Source organism: Argentina silus (assembly GCF_951799395.1).
Source record: "Argentina silus genome assembly, chromosome: 20".
Taxonomy (NCBI): Eukaryota; Metazoa; Chordata; class Actinopteri; order Argentiniformes; family Argentinidae; genus Argentina; species Argentina silus.
The window spans coordinates 7,587,902-7,613,791 of NC_139674.1; the positions used below are offsets into that span (position 1 = coordinate 7,587,902).

Sequence of the window (25,890 nt, forward strand, 5' to 3'; positions counted from 1 at the left end):
TCACATCATGTAATGTCAACAGTAAGGGAAGGAGCTCCCTGAACCAGACACTGTACCGAGAAACATTCGACGTTGTTATTCCTCTCAATGGGGCAGTCTCCAACACTTACAGGAAAAGGCAGCATAAACAGCTGACACGTTTCAAACACATTTCTGGTGGAGTAGGGAGGGAGGGAGGGAGGGAGGCAGCGCCTCTGTTCCACAACCAAGCTAAACTTGAATTGTGGTTGACTGTAGACTCCGGGTGAGAGGAAAACAGTAGGGGTGACTGTTTAAAGGAGATGTGTTGCTCACAGGAACTAGGTCTGGGTTATGTCTATAGATGAATCCATTCATGAATATGGGCTAAGATATACATGTATCAGTAACAGGGGAGGCTGGTGGAGGTAGAAAAGGGAACGGGCTCATTGTAATGCATGGAACAGAATGAGGAATGGAAACACATGTGTTTGATACCATTCCTCATTCCATTCCAAACACACGTGTGTTTTGAATTCCTCATTCCGTTCCATGCGTTACAATGAGCCTATCCTCCGATTTCTACCTCCACCAGCCACTGATCAGTAAGGTGTACTGAATGTTACCAGCCTACATTACACAGGCAGTACAGCACAGTACATCTTTAGCTCTAACCTTTTCGTATTTTCTTGAAAAACAGTGAATGATGATGGCAATGACAGACTAACTACATAGCGTAGTTCCCTGGAACAATGAACAGTAAAGTGTCCACAGCTCCTGTTGTGTACCTTGTGGTGTATGGTTGAAATCATATGGTTTACCATGTTTTATATGGTAAAAGTGATGTGGTTTTACCTCTTGCCGGTGGGGTAGAAGCGGGAGCAACTCAGGCCGTCCCAGGCACAGTACGGGTCTCTAGCCAGGCAGCAGTCAGCACAGGCCGAGCCGTAAGCATGGCAACGGTGCAGGGACACCTGGGACACGCCGTGCTCTGAGCTCACATACAGCTGTTGCTAAAAAGACAAACGGTTCAAATGTCAACCACACTGTTTGTCTTCATAAGTGCCTGAGTGACAACAGAATTAAGTTAAGAGCACAAACAATTATGGCTCATCAGTTTTCCTTCCTGCTTTGTCTGTTATTGTGTGAAAAGATTGTTATCGTGCATAATGCAATCACAATTGTAACAAACGAGTTAATCAGTGACATATATACTGTATATATGTGTATTTTAAAACAATACTGGTGCATTGTACTGAATATATACACTTACTTTTTTGGAGGATATTCTCAAGTTTGTAACTGGGGCTTGGTTCTGGAAGACACACAAACAAATGTCACCATTCTCAGCATTTGTCAAATATGATCAAATATGACAAACTGTACCACTGCGGGTGTCTTTCAACTATTCAACACTCTCTTCTCACACTCCTGTCTCACACAGCGATAAAAACATCAGGGGTATCTAACTAGCGGCTGTATCCAATAACAGCCAACCTCCCACAGTCAGAGAGACAGGCAGAAACAGTAGTTCTGAAAGCTCTACTACTGTATAGACTCTAAACCGCTCTGGTGCAGAATCTAGTGTAGACCTGGTGCATCTAGAGATTAAAGCAAGCTGTAGCTTTGGGTTGGTCCGCTATCACATGACTGACTTTGTTTATCACGCTAAAATAAAACATGTGTGTGAAGGGTTCATAAAGTTGAATGGCACTGCTCTGATACTGTATGTTGGTATGTTTCTCATCAGTCTTTGCGGGGCTGTTATGCCCAGGTCATCTGGCTCCAGAATGCCCCTCCCTTCACTAGTGGTCCAGTCTGCCCCACCCCTGTCTGCTCCATCTCTTTGTGTGGTGGCCAAGCTAACTTCTCCCCTCTCTCCTGTCTGGCTTTGATGTGGGGTTCATGTGTGGGGAGAGAGAGAGAGAGAGAAAGAAAGAAAGAAAGAAAGAGAGAGAGAGAGAGAGAGAGAGATAGCGTGTGAACCCTAACCTTAAACACTTCCAGCTCCTCCAGGATCAGATCCTCGTCCAGGGAGCGGTTGGTGGGCAGGGCGATCACCTTTTGCACCGTCCCTTTGTCTGAAGGCAAGAGGTCACATCGGTTACACACACACACACACACACAACCAGGTCAGTCATTACACAGCCACATAAGAGAAACAAACAAAACACCACCCTCACCACAGATCCACACAGCTTTAGGACATGCATGCAATCATTTTAGGATAGGTGCGGTCAGTGAAATGAGAAAGCAAAATGGAAACTACCCATGAAAAAGTAAATAAATACTACAGCTCTATTTTCCCTCGCCCATATTTGCCTTTGAATTAAGCATGAATGCCGCGACGGGCATCCACACGAAAGACAGCTGTGGGAATTGAGAAATCCAGAGAGAGCAGGAGATGGACAGTACAAAGGCCATGGAGAGGGCATGGGTGGCTCAGCGAACGACTCAGCGCTCTGTTTGTATGGGAGTTTGCAGCAGCAGGACAGATAGAGAGCAAGGAGTTGCAGCAACAGCTCCTGGAAATCCCTGATAAAAATCCCCCACATCCCAGAAACAAAGCCCCGGCCCCGGCTCGGCCTGATACAGCCCCGCTGCAGTCAGACATTACTGGCATCCCTTCAGGATCCAGGAGGAGAACAGAAAAGCCTGATAAACACAAACAGCTGTGTGAGACTCCCTGGGCCGCCAGCCTGATACTCCCTCTGTAACAGCCCCACAGTACTCCTCCAGTACCTCCGCCCTGCAAGCTGCAGGTCCCTTCTGGACCATTATCTGTGACTGGAAGACTAGCTTTTGGAATCTCTTTATTTCTGTATATTCACTGTGCAAGCCTACCGTTATCACCTATATCTTATATAATCCCTGCATGACTAGAGCTCATATTCTATAGTCATTTACATATCTTATCCAGTAATAGGATAAAATGTTTCCAGGTCGTGGAATGTGCAATGAGGCCATTATGGTGGCGCCACCTGCTGGAGGCAGAGGGAAGTGGGGAAGAAGACCTGGGGTTGTTTGAGCTTGACAGTGGGCAGGACTTCGTCCCATGGACACTGTTACTGTACTGTTTGCTCCAGTCTGCAGTTAGTATCCCACCCATGTTAACTGCATTTGTCAGAGTGATTGAGAGTGTATTGTTGATGGTTATTGCCTCCAGATTGGGAACAAGAAACATTAGAATGTTTTGTAAAAATGAGAATTGTTAAAGTACATCTCAAGTTTCATTTTTGCCACAGGGGAGGTGGTGGTGCCTACCAGTGCCCAGGAACAGCACCTGGTAGTGGCCGTCTGCAGCTGTGACCTGGTCCACAGCGATGGAGGTGTACTTGTAGTCTGCGTTGGTGCGCACCACCAGGGGCCTCCTACCCACAGGGTAGATAGGGTTGAACATGACCGGGTGGTTCCTCACAAATGTCACCACCTCGTCTGGGAACTCCTTGGTCGTCTGGATGTCAGGGGTGAATGCCCCACCAGGACACTGAGAAGAGATTAGATCTGTTATAAAAGGTGAAGAAAGGCGCGCCTGAACTCTGATCTGATTATGTTATCTAGCCATCTTACTTTATTATCCTTGTTAAATACAAAGTCATTCACCTGCAGTAATTCAGAGTGTGACTTGAGCACATAAGTGAACAGCCTTGTGGCATGGGAGTTACTCATGAAACTGTACTGTAATGTATGTCCAGTTTAAGACCCCGAACTCACAGTCCCAGGGCGGGGGTAGGGGATCCGGCCCTGATACGCCACCCACTGGAAGTTGGGCCCATCCCTGTGTGCAAATGGCCCATTGAAGACGGTCAGGATGTCCGCCATGTTGTACACACACACCGCCGAGCCCTTGAACACGGAGCTAAGGAAATGAGACAAACACATTCCATCGTATGATGTGGAGAATTGACTTTCAGGACCTCCAGATCCACCCAGCTAAAACATCATAAGTCCTTTAAAGCGTGCTGTTTTTTGAGGATATCCAAGCCATACAATCTGGGTGGAACCACTGCCACCCCACTCCGAAGGGGACACCTCGCCCTCTTCCTCGAAGGATATGAAGTGGTTTGGCCTGGACACTTAAAACCACACATGATAAACACAGAGATGGCCTTTGTTAAGCCGGCCGGGTCTGAATGCGTGAAGGAGTGAGAGGAAGAAACACATTGTGCAGATAGGAATAACAAAGTGAGACCCCCACTGTTTAGGTTGGCTGGAGTCAGGGAGTCCAGCTCAACTACTGTAGCCTTGATCTGCTCCTTAGGTTACACATGGATCAAGGTGGATGTGGAAGGGTTAACCATGGCTTAACTTGATACAGCTCAATTAGGGCTGGGGGCAGAAAGCATCCAATGACTATTCTTTGATGCACATCATGTAGGAGTTATAACATGGTTATTACATGGTGATTTCATCTGAGTAATTGCATGTGTAAAGTATTAGTGCATCTTATAGAACTGAAAAACAAGGTGTATTACAGCATTGTGCAAACAGATGATAAACTAAGTGTCAAAAGTGTGGGAGGGAACTGAGACCATTGACCACCATCACCAGTACATAAGGAAAGACGATCAATGTGAGTTCCATACGGGGAAGTCACCAACATACCTACAGTACAGTACATGTAAATCCCACGAGTAACCTTCTAAATAATAGCATCAAAATAAGATGCTTGAGGTCTCTATCCGGGATCTCCTGTTACGTCCACGTTGTTCTTACTGAGGTCCGGCAGTGGTTAGCATAGAGGCAAAGGCAAGAGCAAATATTACCGTTGGCCTCACCTTGTGGACGTGAAGACGCCAAACACCATAAGGCTTTTGGGGTGATCAGTTTCCAGCAAAAACACACTCTCTGGAAGAGAAAACACGAACGTTAGCATTCATTAAGCACCTTATCGCTTCATTCTTGGAACAGGGGCATCTGAAGTGGGGATGAATGAGTGGATGTGTATGCTGACAGACCTGGAATGACTCAGGATGGGAGGAACGAAAGTAATGTGGAGAACTGAATTCTTTCATTAGTAAGGAGCAGGTCAACTAAGTCAACTTTGGAAAAACACTGCTGATTATAATTCAATATGAATGATCGAAATCACCTGCAATTCTTAGATATTATGTACCTTGACTGACAAGGTATCTGTTATGTTTCAGATTGAATAGGACAGGTGGTGTGGGTTGAGGCGAATGTGACACTTTGTGGAAGTATGTCTATTGTCTTATTCCTTTGTCTGGGTTGCTCACCGAGCTCATCAAAGTGGGTCTCAGTGCCATCCTCCTCCAGGACTGAACACACCATCCGAGCCTTCAGGAAGGTGGTCCACTTATTCACCAGGCTCCGCTGGCCTCCTATGTCACTCTATTGTGGTAGACAGAAAGGTATGTCATATTCAATGAACACACACACACACAGACACACACACACAGACACACACACAGACACACTTACTGGACACACTCTAGCCACCATGGTGTGGATGTTCTTGGTATTCCCACTATTATCCGTCAGTCTCTCCCGGAAGAAGAAATAAAGTTTAGCATCGTTGGGGTCCGATCCATCTGGGATCAACTGGGCATCAATAAAGATGGGCTCTATGTGAAGACACAGGGAAAACAATACATATTCTATGATAACGTCCAACTTCTCTATCCTTGTATAGTGCCAGTATCAAAGACTTTGGGAGATAATTAAAATAATGATTAAAGAGATGATTGATCAGGGGAGGCTAGTGGAGGTAGAAATCGGAGGACAGGCTCATTGTAATGCATGGAACGGAATGAGGAATAGTATCAATCACACATTCCTCATTCTGTTCCATGCGTTACAATGAGCCCGTCCTCTGATTCCTACCTCCACCAGCCCCCAGTGATGTGGGTATTGTATGTGCCTGGAACATAGTGTCCATGCTCACCACTAAGCCACTTGGAGTTGTGCTGGTCTGTCCTCACTGCGTTCCTCTGGGTGAGACTCCTGAAGATGGCTGCATCCGTCCCCATGAAGTCTATGTACATGCCAGAGAACAACTCCTGGTCTGGATACGGAGTAAGAGAGGCACTGAGTCACAGCCGGGCAACATAACTCACATCTGACCAAACAAAACACTTCAACCCGCCTGACCTTGACAAACACTTGCCAAGACACAATCAATCTCTTTGTACTAGCAGCCAATGGAATAAAGATTTGGCCTGTGTCAGTTGTGTAGAACAGCGATGGAAAGAGAGTTAGAGTTCTCCAATGATTGATTGATCATGTCTGAAATTCCACGTCCGTCACGAAGAAGGAGGTGGTGACAGTAAATGGTAATGGAGCTAACAGTGGATTTACAGTTCTTGTGTTTGAGTCTTGCTGTACTCTGCTAATGAGCCGGCGCTGTGGGCTCTCCATACACACCATGCTTTTGGATCATTCCTCTATTCTCTTACTTCACCATTCCATAACCCCACCAGCCCAGGGCCTTGTGCTCTGTGGGGTATGGCCCATGTCCAAGTGTGGCCACTCTAAGGGAAGAGTGTTGACAGGCCACAAGACCAGCTCACCCCCCCCCCCCCCCCCCCCCGCCTGCATGTGGCATGTGGAGGGAGAGATAGAGATAGGCCTTTTCATCTAGCCCAGACACAGTCCCTGATTGTCCCATAGTCTGACTCAGAAGGGCTGCAGGTGCTGCATCACTTCTCTCTCAGCTTGTCAGTGACCTTGGGTCTATTTGGCAGGGAGCAGTGCACCCCACCCCCTTCCACCCCCTTCTACCCCCTTAGCCCTTGTGACCGGACGTCCCACGCTGGAGGGCTGGCGAAGACCGCTGACGCCGCGGCGCTCTGGTGTCAGAAAGCGGAGCTGTGCGTGCGACACATCGGCCCCTTGACTGTGTCAACAGAAACGAGACACCAGGCAACCAATCAGGGTTCAAAGGACACCACAGCCTGACGGTGGGTGTGCAGCCTGACCCAAGAGGTCACCAATCAGGCGGGTGGGATTGGTGGACCATAGGAGGGGGATGTATGTGTGTATGCACAGTATGATGCATCGTGTTGATAGGTCAGTGGTATGATGTGTGTTGCAGAGACAGAAATAAAGCATTAGAGGGAGAGAGGACTCACTTAGCATGACGGAGACCGTGTTGACTCTGGGATTGAAGGAGCACCGTCCCTTCCCAGATTCTGCCCGGGAGTCGATGTGGAACACTTGCTCCTGCAGGAGAGGAAAGGAAAGGAGGGATAGGGAGACCGTTTTAGGTACTGGAATTTGGGGGAATTTTGCCCATAGCAATAAATACAATAGTATGAGCATTCCAAATGTTCTCAAGGTAGCCCTGTGCAGATTTTTCCTCTAGTTCTTTAAAGAGTTACAAAGACAGTCCTGGGCTCCACCTTTACTGGCATGTATGGGACATTAAAAGAACATTCCATTTGGGAAGAGAGAAGGAATTTCCTTCTAATGTCTTATAATGCTGTGGTTCCATCTCTGAACTTTGGCTCTCTGCCCCCTTTCCCAGTAGAATCATCCGGATATAACAGGCTCTGTGGTGACTGTTGGAAACCCCCCGTCTCATCCTGGTTTGGTCTGAGCCAAAGTGCAGCAACGGCTCTGATTGGGGGGGAATGAGGCGCCGTGAGTCAAGGGACTTTCTCCAGGAAAAGTGGGTCTGCTGTCTCAGTCCAGACGTGGAGGCCGCCTGCCTCGTTCTGCTTGGCTTTGCCAGTGACCCATGCCTTTCATCACAAAGTCTCAGTGGTGACACACACACACACACACACACACACAGGTGACTTGCCCGGTCTGTGACAGTCCCTAACGGGGCTCTCATACAGTGGTGTGTGACGCACGCTTATGGGCCCAAGGCCACACCATTATGCATCCACAATCCCACAATACCAGCTTGTTACACTCAGCAGAGACAGTCTGAAATGCAGACACGTCCAAGCAGCGCTGTGGTGAAAAACAGAGCAGTCCGCTTTTCAAACAAAACCCCAAATGACAAAGGACACCGCACTGCGGAAAGAGCCTTGGTTAGCGCTCTGTGTATTCGTGCTTGGCAGGGGCTGTAGACAGGCTGCTGTGAGTTCAGTGAGCAGTTTTCTCCTGGAGGGGATTCCTACTCTCAATTCCAAGGGTTGTGTGGCCGGAGACAGGAGCAGACAGCCCAGAATGCTCTCTCTCTCTCTCTCTCTCTCTCTCTCTCTCTCTCTCTCTCTCTCTCTCTCTCTCTCTCTCTCTCTCTCTCTCTCTCTCTCTCTCTCTCTCTCTCTCTCTCTCTCTCTCTCTCTCTCTCTCTCTCTCTCTCTCTCTCTCTCTCTCTCTCTCTCTCTCTCTCTCTCTCTCTCTCTCTCTCTCTCTCTCTCTCTCTCTCTCTCTCTCTCTCTCTCTCTCTCTCTCTCTCTCTCTCTCTCTCTCTCTCCTGAAGATGTTTTGAATTTGAGTACTTCCTTTTTCCTCCCTTTAAATTGTCTAATTGTATTTGTTGTAATAACAGCCTGTAATCTCACATTATGGTAGAGGAGTGTTTTCAGAACACACCACATTACAGATTCACAAGAAATGTAATTTGTGATAGATATACTGTACAGTAGTGTCAAGACAATTTGACACAGTGGAGGCTGGTGGAGTCCATCCAGACTTATACAATATCATATAAGGGGAGGCTGGTTGAGGTAGAAATTGGAGGATGGGCTCATTGTAATTCATGGAACAGAATGAGGGCTGGTATCAAACACACGTGTTTTATACCATTCCTCATTCCATTCCCTAGATTACAATGAGCCCGTCCTCCGATTTCTACCTCAACCAGCCTCCCCTTATATGATATCATAGTGTAGCAGTCATTAAGTGACTGAGAGTCAAGCACACCAACCTCTGGTCGTCGGCCCCTGTTGATGAATGCACAGACAGGACTGTAGGCCCCGCTGCCACAGATAAACAGATGAGTCCTGTTGTAGGGCTGGACCACCCGGATGAAGTTCCCACAGCCATGCTGGAGGGAGGAACAGAGGAGAGTGGGACAGTTAGTGACATTGCACCTTACAACACATCTTCTTTCGGTCATTTAAGCAATCAGGTAACATGTATGGCGTTCAGGTTCTGAAGGAAATAGGCCTACTCCATCCAGGCTGTTTGAGGATAAAACACTGTGGGTGGCCCCATGGCCCAACGGCCCCACGGCCAAAACGGTTCAGGACTTCCGCTATCATCCACATGATCAATGTTATTCCAACACGGCTCACTTGTTTGACTGTTACCCCGTCACATCATAGATGTTATTTCCAGCCAGTCCAACTCCTTGGCGTTGGTAGAATGGAAAAAGCATGTCAAAAGTGAAAGTGATAGGCCACTTTGTTAAAGCCCTCTCTCTTGGAGATGAGCCCTGAGACTACGCAGGTCTGTGATCTGATTACCCATCTCACCCCCCCCCCCCCCCCCCGCCCCCCCACCCCAGAGCAGCGGGAGCGCTCGGCTTTGTGGGTAATAAAGCCTCAGACTAGGAGGAGAGGAGAGAGCACCCAGAGAGTCGTTAGGAACTTGGCGATCGCCACGGAAACGGCAGCTGCAGACACTCACACTCTGCACACACACAAGTCTACTGAGAGCCATCGCAGAAAAACAATGCCACTTCCAACATCACACACCCTTTTCTTTTTCTTTCCCTCTGTGTCTCTCTCTCTCTCTCTCTCTCTCTCCTCATAATACATAAACACATTCCTCCTCCACTGTCATACTCTCGATCAACTCCACACGCCCTGCAGTCTAGTCATATCAAATATCAGATTAACATAGCATTATCATACATATGAACTACTATCCGTCCCCTGCTCTGCTTGGATTACAGTACCTCTCCAGCCACACGTGCTTGAGAATGAAGTCAGAGAAACTGTAAAGCATCCAAAGTTAGTCAGATAGATCAACGTTCAAGTTGAGATCACATTGAGTTAAGAGAGAACTCCTAAACATGGACTTAATCAATCTCAAGCTTTTAAACAGAACATAAGTCATATTTCTCCCAAAATGCCACCCTAGAGAGCAAACAACGTGTGCTGGTAGTCTGGAGCCACAGTGACCGCAGATTCTATCTTCATTGAGGAATCGAATATATACACATCAGGAGAGTAACCATAACAAACTGACGGGGGCACCCGTCATGACCCGCACAAAAAACGGCATCATGAAACAGAGAGACAGTAAGAGAGGGAGAGAAAGAGAGAGAGAGAGAGAGAGAGAGAGAGAGACTGTGAGAGAGAGAGAGAGAGAGAGAGAGAGAGAGAGACTGTGAGAGAGAGAGAGAGAGGGAGGGAAATGGGAGAGAAACCCAGCACGTCTGGGGGGAGAAAGAGAGAGATGACGAAGGAGAGGAGGAGGCAGGGCGACCACCGGACGGCTCCACACTGAGATGGTTGATCCAAATATTTGTGGGAGCCTGTCCACAGAGTGCGGGCTATGACTCAAAGCAATACAAATCACTGGATGACTAGAAACAGCTTCCTCTCTGCTCTTACAGAACAGTACAAGCCCCCAGCCCTCCATGTCGTGGCTGCTATTACTCGCTACAGTGTGGTGTGTGTTCGTTTGTTGTCCTGGGGAGTGAGGAGCAGAGCAGAACATGAATTGTCGTTATATGGACAAATAAAGTACTCTTTCTGTTATGTTCTTTTTTGTTTTATTCTATTCTATTTCTACTCAACAAGCTCTAAATGGTTCATTGCATGCCTGGATGTCTTTCTAAATCACAATCCTGATGAATTACCCCGCTCATTTTCTCTAATCCAAAACAGCCCAGATGAATCGCAAAAAACAACCGCTGCTATTCTTACATCTTCATTATTCCATTACTACGTCTTCATTATTTTTCATCCTAGTACAGGATGAAATCAGGCCAGGTTGTGAGATCTCCAACGAGTCACGGTGGTGAACTGCTTCTCGTTTATAAGCTTTGATGCCTGTTTATTTTTTCTGTGGTGGACTGAGCACTCCTACGCCTCATTCTCATCCCGACAAACAAGAGTAATGCTAGGAGGAGTCAGTGACCTTCCAGAGCCCAGCATCTGCTGAGCTGCTGCACATGTGTTCAAGCGCTGGAGACAGACACATGCTTAAAGAAGGGCTATGAAAAAGCACCTGGAGGCATCGCTAATATAATAGAGTGTTTATTCATGAAGTGATACACACGAGTGTCAGTGTTCTAGGGTGCAAGTCACCCTTAGTCACTGATCTAGATACTGTTCACACTCCCCCGAATCTGAACCTTAACCAAGAAGGGGTGAAAAGGCTAATCTGATCCAAGATCAGCTGTGTCCGGCTGTGTCCTTACCGTGGGGTCCTTGCCCGCCATTTGGCATTCCTCGATCTTGCTGATGGACGCGGGCCAAAACACCTGGTGGGAGAAACAGCAAAACAAGCTTAATGAAGGATCACTGGAGATCCAGGTCTTGGAACAGCAGGGAAAAACCCTGGCCAAGAAACCAAGGACAGCTTGAGAGAGAGAAAGAGAGGAGGGAGAGAAAATAAATGAGAAAATATTGAACACAAACACACTCTGCCTCGACAAGAACGCTGACCAACTGCACTGGTGCACAGTTTGTAATAACAACATGTCTCAGTTCCCAGCAGGGGAGGCTGGTGGAGGTAGAAATCGCAGGATGGGTTCATTGGGACGGAATGAGGAACGGTATTAGACACGTGTGTTCGAGTCAATTCCAATCAATACTGTGTTTTCAGACCTGTGAAGTGCTTGAAGGTCTAACTGTGAATGCATCAGGCAATTACTCTGAACATGGATCTGTTTCAGAGCTCCCTGGAGGAAACTAAATGCATTCCCACCTGTTTATTCACTCATGGGTCATCAGTGAACTGAAATTGAAACCACCTCACGAAAATGCTGTCTGCACCACTATAACTAAATGTTTTTGTTGCCTGAAATGGGTCTGATCTATCATAGGAAATGAACATTCATCTGAATCTCACAGTGACTGATTCTATTAGACTATTAGCATAATTGTATAATGGGTATCATGCACACAGCTGTCATGTTCAAGGACAGCTAAATGGCATCAACGTCATTTTCTCCTATTTGGTGAGATTTGAGTTAATGGTGTGGAAATGATTAAAGGGATACCATCTTATTGCAAAATACAAGTTATTGTAACATACAATAATCAAACATGTATTTGATGTTAAAGAAAATATGTCATAGCTTCTATCTGCATGTACAGCAGGGGAGGCTGGTGGAGGTAGAAATCGGAGGACGGACTTGAATGGAATGAGGAATGATATCAAACATTTGATACCATTCCTCATTCCATTCCATGCATTACAACGAGCCCGTCCTCTGATTTCTTCCCCTGGTATATAGAGTATACAGTACAGATATACAGTATCTAAATTAAGTAGAGGAGCAGACCTTAAGTGTGCCGTAGGTGATGTTATTAATGTCCATAGACAGGACATGGTCCTTGCAGCCCACGTACATCCTGTCCTGGTCCTCATCCATCAGCAGGATCCTGTAGTCCATGGCCTTCTCTGACAGACTGTAGTACTCAAAGGACTGGGAGGTCTGGAGCTCTGGCACACACACGCACAGGCACACGCACAAAGAAACATCATCAAATAAAGAACACATATGTGAACACTGACTGAACAACACTGTAGTTAATACCGAATAACATTGATGACAACATTGATGATCCACATACGATACAGTAGGCCTGTGATTGCTTCATTTAGCAACACATTCATTTGACTAGAACAACTTACTCTTGTTCTGCAACTCGGTGTACACACAGGACAATCACAGAGTGGGGGATGCATCCTTCAAAGGGCTATTGTCAAAGTTTCCTCTCTGAGAAGCTAAAAGCACTGATTGCCCTCTACTGTAGGAAGATATGCAGGGTAAACATCCTCAAGTTGGCCTCAGAGAGATTCTGGGTCCCTTCACTGTCATAGCCAAGCTCATGAATATGTATCCCTATTCAATCATCATTGACAGAGGACAGGAGTGGAGGCTGGGGTGATCCACACCCTCTATCCGCTCCCTATTCTGACCTTCTCTAAGCTTCTATTCTCCCTTTGTTTCTTCCTCGCTAATCAACAAACAACTTTGCTATGGTCTCCTTGACCCCCCCCCCCCCCCCCCTCCACCCCTCCCCCAGGCTAAAGTCACGTGTTCATTATGCCGTTGGGAGCGGAGGCCCTTTCATCCTAAAAGGAAGGCTGTTTTTCCAGTGCCTCCTCTTTCTCTGATCATGGCTGTGTTAGCGTATGAATTAACGAGAGGGCTGTTTTTACTCCAAACATAAAAAAGAGTACACTTATGCCTTGGAGGGTTTCCCACGACTCTTTACTCTATCACTATGTATTTCCTTGATGTTGCCTGTTTACCATATCGTATACCCCAATCATACTGAGATAACTAGACCTTTTATGGTCAAACGTTTGAAAGAGTTATCTGAATGCGCTGTTGGTGAAGCATGTCTGATTTCAGGCAAAAGCATCTAGCAAGGACTAATGAATAACACACACACACACAAAAGATGCTTTGTTTTCACCTGACTCGGCAGGAGCGAAATTGAATGTGAAAGGGCCCTGTCAAACTTTGTGTGTTTAAAGGGAACCTCTGGTAAGGCAAGATTGCATCACATCTTCTCCAAGCTTCAAAGTCAAGGAGATAGTATCCTCATGGGGCTCAGAATAGTATTATTCCAGCTCAGGCAAAGGCTCATCAGGCTAAAGATGCTACCCACCAGCCCTGCCAGAGAACTGGGAAGTAAGGCGAGCCACCAAGGGTGAAGGAGTTACTAACGACTAATTAAAACCACTGCAACTCTAAGCGCAGCCAAAACCACATTTACCATCCCTCCCTCCAGCATCAGCAGGCAGAGAGATTTAAAGACCTTTTTGGAAAAGGTTTATTTTATCTCTTTCTTATGCTTGAGGGAGGTAGTCCTCAGTTTACAAGCCTGCAGCTTCAGCTACTGTTATGCCTGGAGAGAAAGGTGGTGAATTCACTTGCTAATGATGAAAGCCAATGCACTTGGTACAGTCTGATTCTATCCGAACATTCCATCAGGGGAACAAAGTGTTCTGAGGGGTGTGGGCCATGGATGAAATAACTGTTATTATTATCATTAACTCTGTATTGTTTTCTTAGTGGAGGAATTGGAGACTTTTCATGTTTCCTCCCGTGGGTGGAAGCCCTCGTAACCCAAGTGTTTTGGGGGAAAACAGTGGGAGTGCGTCACATGGCCCCTAAAACACCCAGCTGATCCACGTTAGAGAGCCAAGCCTACCCTCTGGTGCATACCACGGGATCCAGTGTCTGCTCACCATGATCCCATCAAGCAAACACATGAGTCATGCCTGCATTAAGCATTACATCCCAATATCACACCAATTAGTGCACATGTACTCTAAAGAAAACTGGATACAACTTAATTGTCAAGCATTTCACACACACACACACACACACACACACGCGCGCGTGTGCACAGACACACACACGCACGCACGCACGCACACGCACGCACACACACACACACACTAGCACTGTGGCAAGACATGACCAACTCATAATTCACTAGGCTTACAGAGAGAGATAAGGTGGCTGAGAGTGATTTGGATGTTTGTCCCTCCATCCATTAACCCATGATCTGATTATAAAGCGTGTGGATCTGAGGCCCCCTTACCCACCTACCCTGTAGGCTGGCTTTTACAAGCATTCCAGAAACATTACGATTGTTATGTTATCTCAGCAAGACCACAATACAATGGCTTTCATTGACCAGAAACATAAATCAAACCCAGTGAAGTCTCTCAAAACATTTGAGGACAACTTGGCTTGTCACATGTACAGTTCAACCTGCTAGTCAGTAGGTGAAAGTAAAAGCCATGCTCCAATGACAAGCTTGGTAAAGAATATTCAAAATCAACATTGAAATCGTGAGTATTGCACATTTTTCTCTGCATAATCAATCCATCTGTCAGATCGTAATATTGCCTCGCCAACAAGTGATTTATTAGTCATGCATTTCCCCAGCATTCCTCTGTGGTGCGTTCACACATGGAGATCCAGATGTAGATGTAGATGTCATAAATGTTTGTGGATATCACAGCTCAAGCATCCCTATGGAGCAAGCTGTGGGTGCTGCTGTTTATGACGTTCACTCAAATCGCTCAGATGCGGCTAGAGGATAAACTAAGTGGAACTGTTTACACACAGAACATTCTGAGGTTTAGTCAATGTTATTGGCTCTGTGTATTTCTGCGACTACCCAGTGGGATAATACATATTTGAGGACACCGCCCTTGACGGTAAGTCGTGAGGGAGGTCTGGTATGCGGGATAAGCTGTGGTGATGAATGTGATAAAAATGGAGTGTTGTTTTGGCGCCACTGAGAGGAAAGAAGCATGTCTACCCTGCAGTAGGAGAGCTCAGATCAGAGGCAATGCCTGCAGAGAGAATTCTGAGTATTCTATTATTCATGCCGGCAGGTGGGCCGTGCCCTCCCCAGTGGGCGGTCTGGCAGGAGTCCCGAGGTTGGCCTTGACTGGGAGCGGTCACCCATGGGGCTGCGCCGTGCAGGTATAGATCACTGACCACGAGCGGTCATTCATGTAGAAAACCGAGGGGTGCCAGGGAAGCCTGCTGCAGGTGAGTGGACACGGCCTAACTGTAGCTACCGCTACCGCTCTCCCTTTGAAGAGTGGTTCATTTGTGCAAGTTGGTCAAGCGGAAGTGGGTACAAAAGCCTTTTGTAAGGGCCAAGAGACCGCAGAGACCAGAGAGGTTCATTCAATATTAAAGAGTGGTGGTGGGTTGCGGTCTTTGCATGGTCGTGCAGTACACTGCCGCAGAGCAGACGGAGATGTTATCTAGTCTGAGGTCAGACCACAGTTTTATAACATGCAAGACAAACCCTGAGATTAATCCATATACCGCATGCACAGGACACCAGGTCAGAGATCTGCAGTTTAGATAACAGATTTGATGAGCTAATGAATGCAAAGTAATTCACCTTGACATACAGGTCTAGGTCAGAGAATCTGTCATTCATCAGCTAGTTAAACACATTCCTGTTTCGATTTCCATTTGCATGTATTCCCTATCCAGTTAACCTCGCTGAGGGTGAACCCATCCAAGGCTAGTTTTACAGCAGTTTGACAGCATTTTTTATTTAAAAAAAAAATACTAAACTAACCTAAAAAGAATCCACCAGGAACATCACATTATATCAACCGACAACAAGCTTTAATCGTCCTGCCTCACAACCCAGTCTACCATTACGTGGGAGGAATTGATTGCTCAAGGACACAAGTCTTGGTGTGATAGCAGAGAAAGGCAACAGCCTCCCAGCACATCCTATGCCTATCCCAGTACAAAAGGAACAACACCCTAGAGACCGTCTGTCGAGATTGTCTGGTGAACCGTCATGCGGAAACAAACCGAAAGGATGTGGGTAGGGACTTGTCATTCCGCCCATGTTGCTTTTGCTGTAATTAAAACAGGGGTGAAGGATGGGTATTGTTTCCCTGTGATTACGCTACATGGCGGGGGGGGGAGAGAGATGGCACGGGGGAGCTCCCCTGCGGTGGGGGCTTCAAACACAACGCTGAATGACCGGCTAACCTCTCCATTTGTTTGGCTGATCAAAGTGGATGGGCCCTCTCTGCCTCTCTCACCAGTAAACAACACAGTCGTGATTTTGGTTTGGCTCGCCATACAAGGAACGATTCATCTCACTGCAGGATCGTAAAAGAAACGAGATTCACGGGCCGTTGGAAAGTATGCTGGTTCTTTATGAGAGCAGAGAGTGATGGCTGTGTATGTGCTAGACAGTCTGGGGATCGGGTTTAGGGACTTGGAGACAGTCTGTCCTTTACTGCCCTTAATGATTTTCTGTTGAGGGTAACAGTTTATAAAGTGATTATAAACACGTTACGAAGCCTTTATAACATACTGTTTAGTGTATGTAATGTAAAGTGTAACCCAAATGAGTAATCAAGAATAAGGCTCATCCGAGCAGTACATAGGTTGAATAGGCCTGAGGAGAGAGAGAGAGAGAGAGAGAGAGAGAGAGAGCTTCCTGGATGAGTGTCATTGTCTGAGTCAGTCAGAGCCGAGAGGTCTCCAGACCCTATTAACACCATCAGACTGGGCAGGCGGCCAATCACAGACCAGCCTTTGTGTCTCCCATTCAATACAGCCCTCTTCAATGGGCCGCGCCCTCAAAGGGCAGCGTGAATAAATTAACCTCATGCAAATGAGAACTGGTCTCTTTTCACCGCAGCAGGAACCTGTGCCACTGTTGTCAAGGGCAGCGGGTGGGTGGACCCCAATCACCCGCCTCCATAAATATTTAAGCAGGGAGCTTAGTACGCCCCCGATTCATGTTCCCCTCTGAAGATCGAGTGGGTTTTATCAGAAAGGCCTGACTTCGAACCTCTGGCAAATGTCACTGCTCTTTGTGTTGACAATGCCTGGACTCCTTTAGTAGAGTTCTGCTTGGCTACACTCACGTAATACACTGTTGGTACATTCACACATACGGCGCCACTCAGAACCGTTATCCTGGCAACTCAAACCTCCGCCTGACTCTGAAGACACAAAATGGTGCTGGCTCTCACCGGGACATTTCCATAGGGATATAGCTCTACAGTAAACAGTATTGGTCTTTAATAACCTGTGATATTTTGCCAGGTGAGGCCGGGGGAACTATTAGGGTATCGTGTCAGAGTATGGCCGCTCTCCTCGTCCCCCCATGGAGAGACCACCCAGGATGGCGGGCTGGAGCAGAGCGACAGAGTCGTCTGACTGTCTGTCTTCCTGACATTCCCCACATTCTCGGGCGAGCGCAGAAACACACACTCACCGACTCACTCATCAACACACCCTCTTCTCTCTGCAGACATATAGTGACCGCTTGTCACGAACAGGGGCCACACTCAGCTGACAAACTGTCATTCCACTGAATCTCTTCCTACTAATTATCTAGCCTCCATCCCAGACATAATGTTATGGGATTCATATGGTCCCTGTGTGGGATGCATTACTGTACGTGTGACGTCCTTCTATCTGACTTCCCTCTCATCTGTTTCTGAAGCAGCGGGCACACCTCTTCACGACCGTAAGTATGATAAGTGTTTCTCCTTGGCAGTCAGCATGTGTGTTCAGCCCTCTGACTATACCGCAGGGTGAACTCTGAGGTAGTCCTGTACCAACGTCACCGCAGGCTTCATTACACTGCTGACTTGGAGGTGTCGGCTAATAATCCCTCCAGGAGAAGAAACCTGAGACGCTAACCTGTCCGTCATATATAATGCGAGGAGCGCTAGCTCTCCCGGTCCCCTATTAGCACCTGGCCACGTCTTCACCTGTCACTGGTGTCACCCCCCCCCCTAACCTTTCACATAATCAGCAGGCCTCCTGTTACCCCTCACCCATGCGGCTGTTAAATCAATGTCTTTTTTTTACTGTCAGATCAGTCAGAGGCCCAGTGAGAGCCCCAGGGTTCTTGGGAGGCTATAGAAGGTTGGGTCAAAGGATCCTTTAAGTTATATTGATTCATTAGAGATGGAGGAGAGGCGAGAAGCAGAAGGAGAGTAAAGTTTGACCGGGTGGGTCGACCCTGCCGGGTTGAGACTGCAGTTTAGTGGGATTAAAAAGTCTCTATGGTATTTCCTCAGTGACATCACCAAGGTCAAACGGTCGTCTCAGTACTGCTCAATGATGGGGAGGTCACACGGTCACAGTTTGCTACACACCTGCACTTCGTCTGATGTTTTACCTTTTACTGAAAACCCAAACGATGATATGACAGAAGAAACTTACACCTTTTGTCTGTGATCCTGGCAATAAAAGACATATTTGCAAAGGTATAATAAAATATCTGCAGTAATTGAGGAATACAGAGCCTTGTTCCATTGGTAGTGAACATAATCTAGCTGTTTAATTATGGTGTTGGTTTTTAGTCTTTCCCCATTTATGATGTCAAGCCTTGGCCTTTGCAGTGGAAAAGCTTGCGAGCTTAAAGCTTGTATGAGAATAGTTCTCAAACTCTCCAACCACTATACAACCAAAAAAGCCAAATTCATCCCGTTACATGTGTTTGGACAAGGGAAAAGTGATTTAAAGCTACATCAAAGAAGACCAGACATTCAAAGAAATGTAAATCGGATCGATATATTTCCTGAGATCCAGCCAAAGAATTTCCATTTGACCTTGTGCATCAGCAGATAGATATGACATGTCTTCCATATTGATGGTCATTGATTACCTTTCAACACGGCATAGAGGAAGAACAATAAAACATTCATTAGGTCTGCAAGGTCAATGGCAGGAATGTCAAAACACAGAGACAGCAGAGAAAGGAAACACTGCAGCCCCAGGCACCGCTGTACCCACTAGCCCTCACTGGAGAATGTCCATGCTCTAACCTAATCAATTAGCTTTGTTAGCTATAGGACACATGCCTGGAGAAAACATGCAAGCACACACACGCAAGCACTGCACACGCAAGCACCACACACACACACACACACGCACACACACACACATACACACACACACACACACACACACACCCCAACCTGGCTTTTTGCTTTTTGGTGTCTCAGCCTGTCGGCTGTCCACACTGATTTCAATTCAAAGAACAATTACTGTATGTTTACTAATGTCAAGTTGAGATGAATCTCAAAGAACAATTACTGTATGTTTACTAATGTCAAGTTGAGATGAATCTCAAAGAACAATTACTGTATGTTTACTAATGTCAAGTTGAGATGAATCTCAATTACAATTACTGTATGTTTACTAATGTCAAGTTGAGATGAATCTCAATTACAATTACTGTATGTTTACTAATGTCAAGTTGAGATGAATCTCAAAGAACAATTATTGTATGTTTACTAATGTCAAGTTGAGATGAATCTCAAAGAACAATTACTGTATGTTTACTAATGTCAAGTTGAGATGAATCTCAATTACAATTACTGTATGTTTACTAATGTCAAGTTGAGATGCATTTCCAAAGAAAGAATATAATATCATCAAACCAGAGAGGGGAAATGTGCTTCAAATTAGAGTCATCTATGTGTATGCCCCTCGGCACAAGCACCAACACAGCCATACTAGTCCACTTTTGCCACTTGTCAGTCCTGACCTTTAACCTGTGGCTGACCCCACTGGGAGACTGCAGACTGATGTCTGTTTGACCCGTCCAGGCCTGTTGTGGCCGCAGGGTCAGGGATGTCAGAGCCAGTCAAAGGTCGAACCCATACAGACAACATTACCATGAAATCCTTCAAAGAGCTAGGAAAAAGTAACAATGTATGGTCTCTTGTTTAAGTAGGAATAAGCCTTGAACATCAACACACTGCCCCCGACTTTCCTATTTTATTTAATTTTGAGACATTACCTTAGAGTAGGTGAATGTAACATTGGCAATACTTTACTATTTATCTTCCAACTGATCTCTTCACTGAAGAATTCTGAAAATGTTTTCGTTACCTTGGCTACAGTACATTTCAGTTCGTGTCGTAAATGCTATTCTTGGTTATCCACAGTAAAAAGTTGAGAACTGTCATTAAGATGCTCCCCATCTCAAAGGGGGTCAAATCTTTTCTGGTGACAAGGTAGTCAAACGCAGCAAATGTCTGCACGTGGGCACACACACACGCACACACACACGCACACACACACGCACACACACTCCCACTATTAAATAAACATCCTTCACACAGTTTGACGTCCACCTCATTCCATCCTATATATGTGAATAATGAGGGGAGAGTGGAGAATGTAATGAAGCTTGATAAAAGTGAGGCCTAATCTGTGGAAGCAGGGGGAGCCAGAGCATCCGCTCTCTGGTGGAGCCTTTGAGACAGAGGGCTGGTTCTGCTCATGGTTTGGCTGGGACCTGGAGAGGCTGCCAGTGTGAGGGAGCTCTCATCAAGCACACACATAATCTTAATCAATCTCTGACACGTCTCCACTGTACTGTGGCTACACCCAGGCTCTCTTCCAAACCAAAGACAAGTCAGTGGGATTTCTATGGACACATGAATAGACAGTATACCGTCTATGCAGGCCTGCACAGACTGTACGCACACAAGTAACATGCAAGGAAATACTGGACACACACACACACCAACTTTCAGGTAAACATATTTTTTTTACAAGCTGACTGTATTTCCATGCTATTCTAATACCTCTTTTGAGCTATGAGATAACCAGCACTGGTTTGCCAGAAAACAGGGCATGAACACTGATGAGACTAAATGAGCCTGATCATAAACACAGACCACCCTCCACCCAGTGTGTGTGTGTGTGTGTGTGTGTGTGTGTGTGTGTGTGTGTGTGTGTGTGTGTGTGTGTGTGTGTGTGTGCCCTGTCAGCTGCGACCATGACTCTCAACACCCAGTGTGTTAGTGTATAACACTAGCCCATCATCACAGAGAGAAACAAACAAAACAAAACACCAGCCAGGGTACACAGACACCCATAACCCCCCCCCTGACGTACACAGACAGCCATAGCTCATGGGAGGCACCTTGTTAACATAGCTCCCGAAGAATTGGATCAATCCTCAAACACTGTTAAAGATTGATTTGTAAATAACTCAGTGACAGGTGTTGAAAACAATATTATCATAGCTGTGAAATGTTTCTACTCTGGGTCAAAGGGAACAGTGACAGGACCGCAGGACCCCATCTGCGTGGGGTCTTATGAAGAAACTAATGAAACTAAGTTGTGAATCATTCCAGATATGTTTGACATTTTGTTTAAAGAAGAACAAATAGCCAAGAGGGACAGTTAATTCTGGTTTTATTAAAAGCTTACCACCTAAGTCATTGAATCTGTTTGAGAATGGAAATGACTATGTGGCCAGACTGGGGTTCATTTTCAGACATGGGTTAACTTGACATATCTATCTATGTAGACTAGGATCACTGCTAGTCCTGTCTTTAAATTCTCAGAGCAAGCCTTCTTTGTTAATGGTTTATTACTCTATCCCATGAATCTGGATAAAATATTGCCCTTATCTGGTTGGAATTGTGTTTGACAAAACACAGAGGCTTCAGCGCATTATTTTTTTACTTACAATGTGACACCTGATGGAGTTTGTGTTTTTGTCATACAGCATATGGAATGACAGGGGATGCTTGACTAAATATGGAGGGAAAAAATAAAGTGATTAAAAACAAGCGTATAAAAGCAAATTCAAACTCTTTCATGACACTGGTGATTCCCTGACAATTTTTCACAAAAATGGCCTGTGTTTATTATCCAGCTTTACTGAAAAGTATGGCTGTATTTGAATGTTTATTATTTGGGTTTAGCTGCATTCTGGAGCTGCATAACTGTTTATTATGTTGTTTTGGTTGCCGTCCCACCGCATTTGTGTCTGGGAGACAAGAATAATCAGTGTGAGCGTACAGGAATGTCAGAGGCAGCAACTTCTCCTGAAGACGCAAGTCCTACTCACTCTGCTCAGTGAACCTGCCTTACCCCTGGATAGAGTTTCAGGAGTGAGAGAACGAGAAAGAGAAAGAGAAGAGGGTTGGTCGGCAGCAGCATACTGTTTTCTGACCCTAGCCTCGTCCCCAAGGTTTATTTATTCGGAAAGCTTTGGTTTAGTTTCAGCCAGTAAGAACAAAGAGGTCTTTACCTCTGGGAAGGAATCACATGATCCAACCACTGGATCAGAGCCTTTGGCCTGCTTACAGGTGCTGACCCACCTGCTCCCCTCTCGGGACCCAGCTCCTCTCCCCTCCCTTCCTCCGCTCCTGGAACGCTGCCTTGGAGAGGCACTCAACACTTCCCTCAGTGAGAAGTTCCAGACTGGCCCTTATAAGAGAGATGAGTCCTGTCTCTGGGACCAGTTTCCACAGCCTCAACACATCTGGAGCCCCCAAAGTCAGAAGGTCTAACTGAATCCAGAGAGAAAATATGAAGCCTGTCCGCCCTAATGGTATAACGATATTTAACTCCTGCACCTGCAAAGATCAATTCTACCTTAATTCCCTTGTGCCTTACACACAGTATAGTGTGTATCTAAATCATGGATGGAGACAAACCTACACCTAAAATTCTGGGTTTGCTCTTTAGCTCCGGCCAAAAATCACAATTCCTTCTCCTTGAAATGTCCGCCCAAAATTCCACAGTTGCAACAGTTTCTGTTTTTCTACTAACTCTCTCTCCCCTGGGAAGGAGGCACAGTGAAGTACCCACATATATCATAATAAATGACAAACGCTCACAAACGCTTTAAAAATTCAGAACTGAGCCACCAACACAGCATCAGACCAAGAGCACCACAACCAAGAACCATTCTAGAACCTCTTTTACGGCTAATAGTTCTGGCATGACAGGGATATAGCAGAACACAACTAAACCAGGACAGGGGAAAAAATCTAAACCACACTTGGAAAAGGGATTAGGAATCCCCTGGATTGCCAGGATTAACTCATTTTCATCATGGTGAACTTTGAACTCTGAGGTTGGCCATTTTAAACAGGCCAGGAGTGAATACCGGGGCTGTGTGTTACAAGCCACAAAGGTATTTGAGTGGTTTCTCTGTCAGCAGTGAGCAGGCTTTTTCCATGCTGCCACGCTCCCACAGAATTCAGCCTCTGGGTCCTCAGCTTGTGGGTCCTGTCATGTCTCTGTGGGCTGAGCTGAGTGGGCCGTCTCACTGCCTGTCTGACAGCTGAGCTACAGGACCACTCAGGGGGAGCAGACAATAGGATAGAAACACAGAGAGAATGAGACAGAGGAAAAGGAGAGATTGGGAGAATAGGAGTGAGAGAATAAGAGAGTCTGGGATGAGGAAAATAACGGAGTGACAGGGAGAAAGAGAAATGAGAAAGCGAAAGGATCAGAGACAGAAAAAGGGGAGATGTTGTGAAAGATGACATGTTGTGAGAGACTACTGTAGATCAATCTCAGACCTCCAAACACAATGAGCTATCACAACTCCTCACACTTTCTGACCATTCAGACAGACCACAGGCACAGCACAGACATGGACACAGACCACAGACACAGCACAGACACAGCCATAGACTCTCAACTGCACAGAGCTGCATAATCAACCAGAGGTACTGAAGGGTGATCACACATTTCCAGAAGCTCCTGTACAAAATCAAACACTGTCAAAGTTCACCGCACATACTGTCTATGTCTGGGAGGTGGGTTCCTGAAAGCATGAGCAATACCTCCCCTCACCCCCCCTCCAAAGCCCCACTGCAAAGTCATTTTTAGTTCAGAGAGGGAGTTAATAATTCATACAATTATCTGTGTCAAGGAAATTAAATAAAACAACAGAATCAAACCCAGAGGCTGAAACAACGCACACGCATGCACGCACGCACACACACAAACACACACTCCATTTACGGAGTACTACTATGATTAAACTTTAACCAGGACCAGGCTTAGGGCAGTCACTCATGACAGTACAGTACGGTACCATCTCACAGAGGTACAGGCTGCCTGGCCAGTGTTCCTGACATGGAACAGAGCTCCACAATGGAACTGGAGTCTCTCTGATCTCAAAGGCGCCCACCAAGAACATGAAAGTGCAAAGGACAGAGAGAGTTAGCATCGTGTGTAATACGCATCAGAGAGGTATTCCCATTGTCTGATACACATCGTTGGTCAAATGTCAGTCAGATTAGAGAGATTAGGTTAGGCCTGTAGAGCACAGTAGGTACGAAAGAAGTTCAGCAGCTCATCACAAGCTTCAACATGACATTATACTGTTTTCATCCCCTGGCACCCAGCCGTGATGGACCTTATATAGACATTAACCCACAATAAAATAATGGCCTCATTGTATAACCTCACCACAGCTGCGGCGAAAAACAACAGCCATAGATGAGAGTAATAGCTGAGATAATGCTTTGCATGTGTACTATAGAAGATCAGAAAGAGCGTATATTGTTCAGTTATTCACTCTTGGGCAAAACAACAGAAAGAGGACATGACCTATTTGTTTACCTTCAAAGGACAGGAAGACTCTGGGCAGCGGCTGAGAGAGGCAGGAGACGCAGGTGAAGAAGAGAGAGAGAGCCAGGAGGGCGTGTCCTCTCAGCGGCCACACCGCCACCGCCTCCAGAGGCAGGGTCGCGACCTCCTCCGGCCACCCCATGACCACAGCCGGGCTCAGGAACCACAACCCAGTCCACAAGGCCTACGGAGGGGAGAGAGGGCACATTATTTTCAATCAATTAATATCAGACCTGGATCGAAATATACATTTTCTTTCAAAACCATTTATGTGCTGAGGTCATCTTATTGTCATCTAATTACTGTACCTGCAAGGAAGAAAATTTAAAGTCTGATTTATTTTCCCTGGCACAATGGAGCCCATGGAATATTCCGACAAATCCAACCCACCCACCTTACACGCTAGACAAGCTAAATCAAGAATGCCAAAAGTAATTGAAGACAGTAGTATCTACTCAAAACATACCCCTTACTGTGCACATTTACATTCAAAAGGAGAATACGTTTAAGGAGAAAGTGTTTAAGGAGAGAGCGAGAGATGAAAGCATCACATGTCAGTTAAATCCATCACTTCCCATATCCTTTCACAAAGCTCAGTGTTAAATATGGATGAGATAAATCTACACAAAAGAGCTGGGGGAGAGGCGCTCTCTGCCTCCTCTCTCCTCTCTCTCCTTCAATTCCATTATTGGACAAGAGGAGCTCAATTATTGATAAAGACAGGTATTGTCAGGGGACTTCTTTCTGTGTAGTGATTCTTTCACTGCCTCTGAGAGGCTTAGCCAACTCCACAGCTCAGGCAAGCAAGCATGGCTACACTGTACTAAAATCACAAACTGAAAATGGACCTACTGTATACAAAGGCGGATCTCCGATCTCATGGCTTATACATGAGGTATGAAAGATTGATAGCTGAGGAGAGAAGCAGGCCGCCTGATATCTATGAAACT

At 46.1% G+C, this 25,890-nt stretch overlaps 1 protein-coding gene across 1 annotated transcript in view; it reads right to left on the reverse strand.

The window, feature by feature from the left end:
* The window catches only part of sema3c (sema domain, immunoglobulin domain (Ig), short basic domain, secreted, (semaphorin) 3C), a 29,779-nt gene extending 4,687 nt beyond the window's left edge, over window positions 1-25,092 (reverse strand). Inside the window, exons 1-14 of the mRNA XM_083691756.1 lie at window positions 24,932-25,092; window positions 12,338-12,498; window positions 11,249-11,311; window positions 8,801-8,920; window positions 7,050-7,140; window positions 5,864-5,983; window positions 5,401-5,543; window positions 5,196-5,310; window positions 4,737-4,806; window positions 3,673-3,817; window positions 3,223-3,445; window positions 1,951-2,039; window positions 1,232-1,273; window positions 814-971 (exon numbers count right to left, since the gene is read on the reverse strand). Of these exons, the coding sequence (XP_083547882.1) occupies window positions 814-971; window positions 1,232-1,273; window positions 1,951-2,039; window positions 3,223-3,445; window positions 3,673-3,817; window positions 4,737-4,806; window positions 5,196-5,310; window positions 5,401-5,543; window positions 5,864-5,983; window positions 7,050-7,140; window positions 8,801-8,920; window positions 11,249-11,311; window positions 12,338-12,498; window positions 24,932-25,082 (1,691 nt within the window). The 5' untranslated portion in view covers window positions 25,083-25,092. The remainder of the gene's footprint in view (window positions 1-813; window positions 972-1,231; window positions 1,274-1,950; window positions 2,040-3,222; window positions 3,446-3,672; window positions 3,818-4,736; window positions 4,807-5,195; window positions 5,311-5,400; window positions 5,544-5,863; window positions 5,984-7,049; window positions 7,141-8,800; window positions 8,921-11,248; window positions 11,312-12,337; window positions 12,499-24,931) is intronic.
* Window positions 25,093-25,890: the final 798 nt, after the last annotated feature.